At 45.6% G+C, this 12,500-nt stretch overlaps 2 protein-coding genes across 3 annotated transcripts in view; one reads left to right on the forward strand and one right to left on the reverse strand.

Annotated features, from left to right (window-relative positions):
- psmd2 (proteasome 26S subunit ubiquitin receptor, non-ATPase 2) overlaps nucleotides 1-11,026 on the reverse strand; it is a 14,310-nt gene extending 3,284 nt beyond the window's left edge. The window contains exons 1-18 of one of the 2 annotated variants that reach the window (XM_030778762.1): nucleotides 10,863-11,026; nucleotides 9,998-10,054; nucleotides 9,461-9,625; nucleotides 9,041-9,162; nucleotides 8,657-8,711; nucleotides 8,457-8,626; nucleotides 7,766-7,924; nucleotides 7,230-7,374; nucleotides 6,546-6,606; nucleotides 6,125-6,271; nucleotides 5,138-5,244; nucleotides 4,815-4,942; nucleotides 4,139-4,226; nucleotides 3,660-3,822; nucleotides 1,551-1,652; nucleotides 886-1,031; nucleotides 372-455; nucleotides 45-213 (exon numbers count right to left, since the gene is read on the reverse strand). In XM_030778762.1, coding sequence (XP_030634622.1) covers nucleotides 45-213; nucleotides 372-455; nucleotides 886-1,031; nucleotides 1,551-1,652; nucleotides 3,660-3,822; nucleotides 4,139-4,226; nucleotides 4,815-4,942; nucleotides 5,138-5,244; nucleotides 6,125-6,271; nucleotides 6,546-6,606; nucleotides 7,230-7,374; nucleotides 7,766-7,924; nucleotides 8,457-8,626; nucleotides 8,657-8,711; nucleotides 9,041-9,162; nucleotides 9,461-9,625; nucleotides 9,998-10,054; nucleotides 10,863-10,967 — 2,173 coding nt within the window. In that variant the 5' untranslated portion in view covers nucleotides 10,968-11,026. Of the gene's footprint in view, nucleotides 1-44; nucleotides 214-371; nucleotides 456-885; nucleotides 1,032-1,550; nucleotides 1,653-3,659; nucleotides 3,823-4,138; nucleotides 4,227-4,814; nucleotides 4,943-5,137; nucleotides 5,245-6,124; nucleotides 6,272-6,545; nucleotides 6,607-7,229; nucleotides 7,375-7,765; nucleotides 7,925-8,456; nucleotides 8,712-9,040; nucleotides 9,163-9,460; nucleotides 9,626-9,997; nucleotides 10,055-10,862 lie in introns of both variants that reach the window. The other variant, XM_030778761.1, reaches the window with a different exon arrangement.
- Nucleotides 11,027-11,386: 360 nt separating this feature from the next.
- Nucleotides 11,387-12,500, forward strand: part of prss59 (serine protease 59, putative) — an 8,248-nt gene continuing 7,134 nt past the window's right edge. The window contains exons 1-2 of the mRNA XM_030776814.1: nucleotides 11,387-11,617; nucleotides 11,738-11,919. Of these exons, the coding sequence (XP_030632674.1) occupies nucleotides 11,387-11,617; nucleotides 11,738-11,919 (413 nt within the window). The remainder of the gene's footprint in view (nucleotides 11,618-11,737; nucleotides 11,920-12,500) is intronic.

Consider the following 12,500-nt stretch of genomic DNA (forward strand, 5'->3'; position numbering starts at 1 on the left):
AGAGAGAGAGAGAGAGAGACAGAGCAGTTTCCTGTGGCACTCACCGCTGCCCACCATACCCATGGCGAAGATGGAATTGTGTGACACCTCAGGGTCGGCATCGTGGGAGAATTTACTGAGCGTGTCCAGGATGTTCAGTCTGGGGTTGGACACGGAGATCAGAGCCAATGCCAAGGGAACAGCCCGTCTCAGAGTGGGCTCCCCGTACCTCAGCTACACACACACCGGGGGAGAGGGTTAGTGTGGGAATCAAGTATTGAGAAAAGCAAAAAAGGAGAGAGAGAGAGAGAGGGAAGGAGAAGAAAATGAAGAGGTTTTTAGGTTAGACAGAAGAATGTTTTCACGTTGAGGGAAGTTTCCTCTTTACTAACCAGATGGCCAAATGTCCTGAGAGCCATTTCAGACCCAATCTCCTCTCCCATAGCAATAAGTGCAATACCCAACACCGCCACACCCTGCAGGGGGGGGCAGAAGAGAGCACAACCATCAATTACTATCACAATAACAACAAAATAACAACCCACAGGACAGAGCTCTACAGTGGGGCCTAGCAGGGATATGCTAACACAGGGGTCTCAAACTCTGGTCCTGCTGTTTTTCTTGTAGATCAACTAAATAGAATCTCTGATTGGCTGAAGAGTGTCCACACCTGTTTTCAAGGTGAAAACCAACAGGTAACTAAGAGGTGAAAACAAAAATCAGCAGGACCCCGGCCCTCCAGGACCGGAGTTTGAGACCCCTGTGCTAACACCTGATAGTACAGAGATGGCGGACTGTCAGTTTTAAAATGGTTATTCAATAATAACACCACAGTTCATCCCTGTCTGTCACCATCAGTGCCATCAATAAACACACACACACACACACACACACACACACACACACCTGGTGGGAGCCCATGTCTGCTGAGCTCTCTTTTTTTTCTTTGTCTTTTTTATCTTTTTTGTCCTTGTCATCCTCTTTCTCTTTAGTGTCGTAGTGTTCACTGCAGATATGGAGCAACTGCTGAACTTTCAGAACGTTCCCAGAGCCTGAGAGAGAGAGAGAGAGAGACAGACAGAGAGAGAGAGTGAGTGTGTGTGTGTGAGAGAGAGAGAGAGACAGAGAGAGAGAGTGAGAGAGAGTGAGAGACAGAGTGAGTGTGTGTGTGTGAGAGAGAGAGAGAGACAGAGAGAGTGAGAGAGACAGAGAGAGAGAGAGAGAGAGAGAGAGAGAGAGAGTGAGAGAGACAGAGAGAGAGAGAGAGAGTGAGAGAGACAGAGAGAGAGAGAGAGAGAGAGAGAGAGAGAGAGAGAGAGAGAGAGAGAGAGAGAGAGAGAGTGTGTGAGAGAGAGAGAGACAGAGAGAGAGAGAGTGTGTGAGAGAGAGAGAGACAGAGAGAGAGAGAGAGAGTGTGTGAGAGAGAGAGAGCGTGAGTGTGAGAGAGTGGTGGGCTAAAATATTAAACTTAAACAAAGAAAGTGTGGAGCAGCCTTGAAGGCTGTGTGTGTGTGTGGTGTGTGTTGTTGATGATGATGTCAGACGTGACCGATGCCCGGCGGGGGACTGACCGGCGTATGCACAGATGTCCACCAGCGTGTTGGCGAAGCTGCGAAACGGCTCGGGCACCACCTGCAGAGCAGCCAGGGTGGTCTCAATGGCCTCGCCTTTACCTGACACACACAACACAACACAACAGAGTCAGACAAGCCCTACACAACACAACACAACACAACACAACACAACACAACAGAGCAGCCAGGGTGGTCTCAATGGCCTCGCCTTTACCTGACACACACAACACAACACAACAGAGTTAGACAAGCCCTACACAACACAACACAACACAACACAACACAACACAACACAACAGAGCAGCCAGGGTGGTCTCAATGGCCTCGCCTTTACCTGACACACACAACACAACACAACAGAGTTAGACAAGCCCTACACAACACAACACAACACAACAGAGCAGCCAGGGTGGTCTCAATGGCCTCGCCTTTACCTGACACACACAACACAACACAACAGAGTTAGACAAGCCCTACACAACACAACACAACACAACAGAGCAGCCAGGGTGGTCTCAATGGCCTCGCCTTTACCTGACACACACAACACAACACAACACAACAGAGTTAGACAAGCCCTACACAACACAACACAACACAACACAACAGAGTTAGACAAGCCCTACACAACACAACAGAGCAGCCAGGGTGGTCTCAATGGCCTCGCCTTTACCTGACACACACAACACAACACAACAGAGTTAGACAAGCCCTACACAACACAACACAACACAACACAACACAACACAACAGAGCAGCCAGGGTGGTCTCAATGGCCTCGCCTTTACCTGACACACACAACACAACACAACAGAGTTAGACAAGCCCTACACAACACAACACAACACAACAGAGCAGCCAGGGTGGTCTCAATGGCCTCGCCTTTACCTGACACACACAACACAACACAACAGAGTTAGACAAGCCCTACACAACACAACACAACACAACAGAGCAGCCAGGGTGGTCTCAATGGCCTCGCCTTTACCTGACACACACAACACAACACAACACAACAGAGTTAGACAAGCCCTACACAACACAACAGAGCAGCCAGGGTGGTCTCAATGGCCTCGCCTTTACCTGACACACACAACACAACACAACAGAGTTAGACAAGCCCTACACAACACAACACAACACAACAGAGCAGCCAGGGTGGTCTCAATGGCCTCGCCTTTACCTGACACACACAACACAACACAACACAACAGAGTTAGACAAGCCCTACACAACACAACACAACACAACACAACAGAGTTAGACAAGCCCTACACAACACAACAGAGCAGCCAGGGTGGTCTCAATGGCCTCGCCTTTACCTGACACACACAACACAACACAACACAACAGAGTTAGACAAGCCCTACACAACACAACACAACAGAGCAGCCAGGATGGTCTCAATGGCCTCGCCTTTACCTGACACACACAACACAGAGTCAGACAAGCCCTACACAACACAACACAACACAACACAACACAACAGAGCAGCCAGGGTGGTCTCAATGGCCTCGCCTTTACCTGACACACACAACACAACACAACAGAGTTAGACAAGCCCTACACAACACAACACAACACAACACAACAGAGCAGCCAGGGTGGTCTCAATGGCCTCGCCTTTACCTGACACACACAACACAACACAACACAACAGAGTTAGACAAGCCCTACACAACACAACAGAGTTGGACAAGCCATACACGACACAACACAACACACTTAGACAAGCCTTACACGACACAACACAACAGAGTTTACAAGCCATACACAACACGAAACAACAGAGTTAGACAAGCCATACACAACACGACACAGAGTTAGACAAGCCATACACAACACAACACGACACTACAGAGTTAGACAAGCCATACACAACACAACACAACAGAGTTAGACAAGCCATATACAACACAACAGAGTTAAATAACAGCTGAGCAGTCTTGACCTGTGACCTGAATCACGTGTCTAGCTGAGTAACCCTGCTCTGTAGAAGACAGCCCTGCTGTTTATGACTGATGTGGTTGAGTTTCAGGCCTGGGAGTCACTGCCTGTATGTGGGTGTGTATTACTGACATTTCTGTTATTGTTGTTGTTGTTTACCCAGGTGGTTGAGTCCAAGGCCTAAGGGGAGCCAGCGAGCGTAGGTGTCTTTCAGCTCCTGTTCACTCTTCTCCATGATGGTCTGAACGATGGTAGACGTTACGTCACCGTTACACGACCCCACGGCAATCATCCCACAGGCCAGAGCTGTGACGCCCACAACCTACACACACACACACACACACACACACAGTACTAGTTTTAGTACAGTACTAGTGCAGCATAAAATAGTACAGTTTACCATAGCGCAACATAACAACAGTTCAGTGCAGCACAACTACTCTATAATGCAGCACAGCATATATGTGTCTTAGAACAGGTCTAATCCCACACAGTGGAGTTTAGTAGGGTACACTCAGGTGCAGTTAAATGGAGTCTGGCTATAGTACAGGGTACTGTGTGTTCAGGTAGCACAACAACAGCTTACTGCAGGTATCGCATCAAAACTGTTGTTTATACACACAGGCGCACATACTCACCTCCATGCTGGATTTGGAGTCTCCCATGACGGGCAGCAGCAGTGACAGGACGTCCTCTCTGTTGGAGCCTGCATACGCCAGGCCCAGTCTACACACAGGGCAAACCCAAATTAACACCAGTTTACAACCAGTGACATACGCCAGGCCCAGTCTACACAGGGCAAACCCAAATTAACACCAGTTTACAACCAGTGACATACAGGTGTCTTACCCAAACATGGCTGGTTATTGGGGTGCCTGACCCAAACATGGCTGGTTATTGAGGTGTCTGACCCAAACATGGCTGGTTATTGAGGTGTCTGACCCAAACATGGCTGGTTATTGAGGTGTCTGACCCAAACATGGCTGGTTAATGGGGTGTCTTACCCAAACATGGCTGGTTATTGGGGTGTCTTACCCAAACATGGCTGGTTATTGGGGTGTCTTACCCAAACATGGCTGGTTATTGGGGTGTCTTACCCAAACATGGCTGGTTATTGGGGTGTCTTACCCAAACATGGCTGGTTATTGGGGTGCCTGACCCAAACATGGCTGGTTATTGGGGTGCCTGACCCAAACATGGCTGGTTATTGGGGTGTCTTACCCAAACATGGCTGGTTATTGGGGTGTCTTACCCAAACATGGCTGGTTATTGGGGTGTCTTACTCAAACATGGCTGGTTATTGGGGTGTCTTACCCAAAGATGGCTCCGATTCTCATGATGTTGCTGTTGTGAAGGACGTAGTCAGAGAGCAGAGCGAGGGCTGGGTCACACTCATTTCTCACACCAGAGTTCACTATCCCACACGCCAACAGAGCTCCAGACTAAACACACACACACACACACACACACACACACACACAGACAGGCAGGGAGAGAGGGTGAGACAGAGACAGAGACAGAGACCAGTTCAGGGGGTGTTTATATACCTAAACTTGTTTTCGATATCCCAGTTTCTGTTGTTCTCATTTGAATATATATTTCTTACTGCTTTGCTCTATGTTTGTTTATGTGTGTACCTTGATGTAGTCTTCAGACGAGTAGAGATATTTATCAATCTGAGTCAAACCACCATCCACATCCCACAGCAAGATCATCCCGAGAGACGCTGCCGCACTCAGCATGCCTACACACACACACACACAATCACAGAGAGAGAGACAGGCACACACACACACACACACAATCACAGAGAGAGAGACAGGCACACACACACACACACACAAACGGCTTAATATAACAGACACATATCACATTCTACAGCTGCAGTAAATTAAAAAAAAAACAAACAAACAAAAAGGCATCAACTGACATTTTATTTTGGTATTTATCAACAACATCAACAAACAATAGAATGTAATACAATTAAAGCTGTATGAAAGAGATTAAACAAAAAAAACCCCAACATTCATACCTCTGCGACTATAAATGTGTGTATGTATATATGAGTGTGTGTGTGTGAGAGTGTGTGTGTATGTGTGTGTAGACATTGCAAATGCTTGCCGAGTTGATTTCAGCACACAATGCTGTACGTGACATTAACTCAGACGCCATGCTGATCATACAGTCAGACTGTTTCTGTGTAAGAGCATAAGTGTTTTCTGTCTGTTTCTGTGTAAGAGCATGAGTGTTTTCTGAGTGTTTCTGTGTAACAGTGTTGGTGTTTTCAGACTGTTTCTGTGTAACAGTGTTAGTGTTTTCTGAGTGTTTCTGTGTAACAGTGTTGGTGTTTTCTGACTGTTTCTGTGTAACAGTGTTGGTGTTTTCAGACTGTTTCTGTGTAACAGTGTTAGTGTTTTCTGACTGTTTCTGTGTAACAGTGTTGGTGTTTTCAGACTGTTTCTGTGTAACAGTGTTAGTGTTTTCTGACTGTTTCTGTGTAACAGTGTTGGTGTTTTCAGACTGTTTCTGTGTAACAGTGTTAGTGTTTTCTGACTGTTTCTGTGTAACAGTGTTGGTGTTTTCTGACTGTTTCTGTGTAAAAGCCTTAGTGTGTGTGCTCTCACCGTGGTCCTTGTTCTTGTACAGCCACTTGTTTCCATCCTCAGTGAGGAGTTTGTCCTGACCGAACGCCGCGTTTACAAAGCCGTTTACAAATGAGGAGGCCAGATTCATACGCGCTGAATCTACCTGAGAACCACTGCTCCCAAACCCTGACAAACACACACACACACACACACAGAGAAAGAGAGAAAAATGGAATTAGAAGTATGCAAAAAAAAAACCAACAACAAAAAAACAGGTGACAAATGTAAAGAAACAGAAAAAGAAAGTCGTCCAACTACTGAGCTGATTAATTACTGTCACGCTGCTATCAGGGAAAAGAAAGAAAGAGAGAATTGGGAAGAAAGAGAGAATTGGGGAGAAAGAGAGAGAGAGAGAGAGAGAGAGAGAGAGAGAGAATGAAATGAAGGGGGCGTGTCTTACTGTTGTTCTCCAGATGGGTTTTATAAATGTCGTCCGGCACTTTGGGCTCCATGATGTCCAACTGTACAGAGAGAGAGAGAGAAAGCGGTACCGTTAACCACACACACACACAGACACACACACACACACCCCGTCTGAGCTGCACACAGCCTCCTTTCCCCATCCTTCCTTTTACATGTGGTCTGTTCCACTAGTACCTGGAACCAGGATGGAACCCGAGTTCCTTCTATGAACCATTTCTGTATCTTACAGTGAAAGTGTTTATGCCACTGCAGAGCAACATGTGCCAGTACTTTTGTGCCAATGTTTCTACATCTTGAACTGTAAACAATGCTACAGAAAAACCCCAAAAACAAACCCAGAACTTGACGGACCACTCTCAAATAGCAGTCTCTGATGAGAGTTCCTGTTTCTGAGCTGCTGTAGGAGGGAAATGCCCTGAGACTCGGCCTGCCGGGACCTGCTCAGCTGCATGCTTGTCACACTGCTTCCATTTTCAGGAGGCAGTGGCTAAAACGCTGTAATATACTCACTACTTCCACTCTCACGCATACAGTTACTGTATCGACCTTTATCCAAAACACACACCCCTTCCCTCTCTGTGCTCTCTCTCACTCTCCCTCTCTCTGTGTGTGTGTGTGTGAGATGTATCTCTCTGCGTCTGCATGAGTGTGTGTGTCCTACCTCTCTGGCGAGGGCCAAGAAGTTGCTGTTGAGTTGGACATTGGACATGATCTCGGTCAGGTCCTCATAGTCCTCCACATCTTCATTCAGCTCCAGGAACATACCGTGTCTGCCCAGCATAAACGCCATCTCCTTCTGAACCACACTACACACACGCACACGCACACACATCGCACACAGAGACACATGCACCAACACACCCAGAGAGAGGGAGGGAAAAAAACAAAAAATAAAATTCAGATTCACTGATTAATATTCATAAGAGGTAATCGTTTCACAACCTGGCAAAGAGCTGCCTGAACACAGACACAAGACAGTGAATCACACTGAAATGAAGCAGAGAGGAGTCTGTTTGTCTGATTATGTATGTTAGGGCAATGCATGTGTCTCTGTATGTATGTGTGTGTGTGTGTGTGTGTGTGTGTGTATCTCACATGTCTTTGCTCTGTGTGTGTGTGTGTGTCTCACATGTCTTTGCTCTGTGTGTGTGTGTGTGTCTCACATGTCTTTGCTCTGTGTGTGTGTGTCTCTCTCACATGTCTTTGCAGGAGGTGAAGATGTTCTCGACCAGCTCCACGTCGTTGAGCATCAGGGCAAGTCTGAGGGCCTCTGGGTAACGGTTGAATTTCCGGAAAATATTCAGAGCACATTTCAGCAGGGCCGAGTTCTCTGGCTCCGGAACATAACTCACACAACTACAGACAGACAGAGAGAGAGAGAGAGAGAGAGAGAGAGACAGGGATAGAGAGAGAGAGAGACAGAGAGAGAGAGACAGAAAGAGAGAGAGAGAGAGAGACAGAGAGACAGAGAGAGAGAGAGAGAGAGAGAGAGAGAGAGAGTTTGACTTTCAATATTCAACAACAAATTCTCCTCAAAACATAAACACAGTCCCAAACACAGGGTCTTAACACTTTTAACATTGCTATTTTTTGACTCAGGAAGTTAGACGACAATATAAATAAATAACAGGACACTATTTACCTCAGCCTGCGTTACTGTTTACAAGGACTCAAAGCCAAAAGTCTGACACTTTACATATGAATACTAATATATAGGTGTATGTGGGAGTTTAGATGTGTGGTGAGGTAGACACAGTGTGTATGTACATATGTGTGAGTGTATAAACCTGGTGAGGTAGAGGTAGACTTTAGCCTAACCTGTATCTGAGTGTGAGTGAGTGAGAGTGTGTGTGTGTGTGTTTCTGTGTGTGTGTTTTTGTGTGTGTACCTGGTGAGGTAAAGGCAGACTTTAGCATAAGCGTTCTCGTCGATGTAGTCCTCCAGCATGTCCAGTCTCTCGATCTCCATGAGCAGGTCACAGGCCTCATGTTCAGCATTGTGGGCCATGTTATACGGCACGATCTCCTTCACCAGCTTCAACAGAGTCTCCTGCTGCACCTTATCACCCTCCTCCATCTCCTGCTGCACCTTATCACCCTCCTCCATCTCCTGCCACTGCTTCGCCACCTCCCCTGCCAGGTGCCTGTCACACGCACACGCACGCACATACACACACACACGCACACAGGCACACGCACACAGACAGACACGCGCACACACAGACAGAGAATGATACAGGTTAGCACATCAACACCTACAGGCCCAAAGATCCAAACTGGTGCTGGAGGATTTCTCTCAGAAATGACAAGAGTCACGGTCAAACGTTTTGTTTACGTATTACACGAAATCCACACATATCAATCACAAAAATAAAGGTGTGTTGTTTGGACATGTATGTTGGAAAAACATGTCCGAGCTATCATATGTATGTATGTATGTATCCTGTGTGTGTATGTGTGTGTGTGTGTGTACCGGACGTATTCGTGTCCCCAGGACGCCAGCTCCTCCTGAGAGCCCAGCAGGCGATATTTCAGACACTCTCTCTCCCCGCTCATCGTCATGGCCAGCACTGACACCACATCAGCACAGAAACGCTGATCAAATAACCAAAGAGAAAGAGTCAGAGAGGAAGAGCACGAGTGAGAGAGAGAGAGAGAGAGAGAGAGAGAGGGGGCATTCATATTTAAGTATAACATCAAACTGGAATCCTGAGCACAACTGTTACGTGGATGATTCCAATGAAAACAGTATATCCAGTTACTTTGGTACACACTCACAGTAATATTAGATGACTAGGATTATCTCTGAGCACTCACTCTCTAAACTCTAATTAATAAAATCCTAATTATTCTTTATAAAAGCAAGGAAACACGCACACCCGCACACACTTACCTTATTCTCCCCGGGGGCCATGCCCTCATAGATTTCCTTAAGCTTGGCATAGTGAGGTCGCAGGAACTTGAGTGGTTTAGGCACAGAGGTCATAGAGGTCGTCGAGGAACGGATCTGTCTTCGTAACTCCTCAAGTGCAGGATGGTAGAGAGATGTGTCCTTCTCCTGAGAGTCAAAGAGAAAAAAAAAAACCAATTAAATATAATAATCAGGATTTCTGACATTTTAGCACAATAATTGCCATTCTAACATCTATCAACATCAAGCTCTAAGTTATTTTCTAACATTAGTTGAGATTTAGTGATACAGTAGTGTATTATTAGATGTTTCAACATTGTTTCATTCTGTCAAACAGCATTGTAGAATTGAGAATAATAGACTAGGAGATGACCAGAGGACAAAAGAGGATTCAGAGCCGAAGCGGAATGAAAAGGAAATTATTAAACGCAAAAGAGAGCGTTAAGTCAGCGAGGTTACGGCTGTGTCAACACCGGACGGTGTAGTCAATGGGAAGAATGACACACCACATATACTCACACTCAATCTCTCTACCAAGAGCTCCAGCTCTTCCTGAAGCTGTTTATCCTCTTCCGACTACACAAAAAAAGAATAAACAAATACATAAATACAGCAGTAATACACGGTGGGTTACGCATTCATACACATAATAGGGGTGCATTGACAAATGGAACATTTTCGTGTCATTGTTTATCATTTCGTATGTACGCTACTACAATAGCAGTTAAGCGAAACCCTGCCAAGTATTAAACAATTTATTCACAATAAAAAAAGTTTTAAACAACTTAAACATTTTACAAAAGATAAAATACATCAAAATAGGCGACATTCATAAAACTGACAGTTGAACTACATTGGGTTACGTGTTGTAGTTAAGCTTTCCCGTTAGCGCGCAGGTAAGCTGCTAACTTACTCTTGCGTTCTGCAGTAATCCTCTTTTTTGAATGCAAACCTTTGGAGAGTTGATAAGGCTTTAGGCAGTAAATAAAAATGAAACTACAAGGATTTCGTGCAGTTAACTGTAACTAAAAGTGCAACTGCACGCTTGTGCGCTAGCATAGCAAAACTATTCACACTAGCTCTGACCTACCGCGAACTGGCTAGCTATGCTAACACTTTGACAGCTTGCGTGTGTGCACAGATGTGACTAAATGTGTTCATTGAGAAATACAAAACAGCAACATCGCATCCAATTCAATAAAAAAGACGAAAGAGCGTTTGCGTTGGTATGGTTTAATTCGCTCTACCAGGAAGTTAATTGTCTGTTTGCCTGCTAAAATGCTACGGCCCGTTCAGCCATGTTGTCGGGAAGGCAGTGACTCAGGTAAAAATCGTCTCCCTGTATTCAGTTTGTGCTGCTTTTCAGCATATATTTCTCACTCACCAACTCTTGCTCCTCTTTCTTCTCTTTGTCCTTTCCTGCAGGCTGTTTGTCTTTCTCCTCCGTCTTTTCCGGGCTCTTTTTATCTTTGTTCTTTGCCTCCTCCATCGTTTCAATAGCTAATAGTCTCACTCTTTCTGAAAATGTAACTGCACAGCCGGTTGTTGTGTCTTCTTCTCCTGTTTAAATTTCGATGTCAATAAACTGCTGAGACTGTACCGCCCCCTGTCGTAGGGATGCAGCATGACATTATAAAACCAGTTAATGAGAAGGGGATGAGGTTACAAGAAGAAGAAATCAAGCAACTACATATCTCCAGTGTACTCTCAGATTCAGTTTGAAAACAAACGCCCTTTCTGCATAACGGCAAGAATTATTTAAAAAAGCGCACTGTACCGCCGTTATATCAGATCTATGTGATCCTTAGCGGTAGATGGCGACCGAATGCCACTGAAAGGGGAAGTCCTGCAGCTGTCACATGAGCGTACACAAAATATCACATGCCATTGTCCCAGTTTCGGATCAAGATGGCTTTTTGGAATTCTGTTCTGTTCGGCAAAGTGCCTAGGCTTTTTAAAGTTGTAGCGATTCTTGCATGTGTTGCATGCTTTCCTTGTGACGCGCGTTTCAAAGGTTTCCGTCGGTTCAGAAATCAGTTCTCCGCAGAACCAAATGAAAACAGACACACCGTTGAGGATCAGTGGTTCATCCAAAGACTGGACCATTTCAACGGGGCTGATACCAGGGTGTGGAAGCAGGTACGTTTTTTCACATCAGGATAGCCACGGGACTAAAGTAAACTACTATATGCATGTAATTCAGGACCAATACCACAGTTAATTATCATATTTGCAACTCATGTGAACTTCTTTCGGTAGAGGTATTTTGTGAACGACAGTTTCTACAAACCTGGCGGTCCAGTGTTTCTGATGATCGGGGGTGAGGGACCTGCTAACCCGGCTTGGATGCAGTACGGGACGTGGCTCACTTACGCCGAAAAACTCGGAGCACTGTGTCTATTGCTCGAGCACCGGTTCTACGGGAAGAGTCACCCAACAGAGTGAGTGTTAGGTCCACAGTGAGTTAGCGTGGACTGGTGAGAGGCTACCTGGCTTTAAATGTCAGATAAGTATTGCTGTATCTGCAGTTACTGCAAATATGTTCTGGTGCACTGCAAATTTTCCAGCGTCGAAGTGTCGCCAGTTTGTCAACTGAAAGCTGTCTTGAGGAGTCCTAAAAAGAACGACCACTAGATGGCGACAAAACTCTATAGCCAATCAAGCCTTTCCACTGTTCTGTCCGTCAAAGAGATCCAGATTTGAAGTTCTCCAAGTGTTGATACAGCCACATGTATTCCATTACCAACCGCTATTATCCAAAATAACGTAGAGAAAATGCACGCAGCTGACAGATAAGCAGTGTAAATACATGTTTCCATAAGTACAAAGTTTCAGGGAAAAATGCTTAGGACATTTATAAAACCTCCACACGGCCAAGGCCAGGTGAGCCTGTCTCCATTTCAGGTCAGTCTGACTCCACCACAGACTGGCTTTCATGGTTAAGTCTGTTTCCTCTTGTTCTGTAGTCGTCTGTAAGGTTGAGTTGGGATGCTGTTTGCTGATTGGTTGTTTGTGTTGTCGT

The sequence above is a fragment of the Chanos chanos genome, chromosome 6, assembly GCF_902362185.1.
Source record: "Chanos chanos chromosome 6, fChaCha1.1, whole genome shotgun sequence".
In the NCBI taxonomy this organism is placed as follows: Eukaryota; Metazoa; Chordata; class Actinopteri; order Gonorynchiformes; family Chanidae; genus Chanos; species Chanos chanos.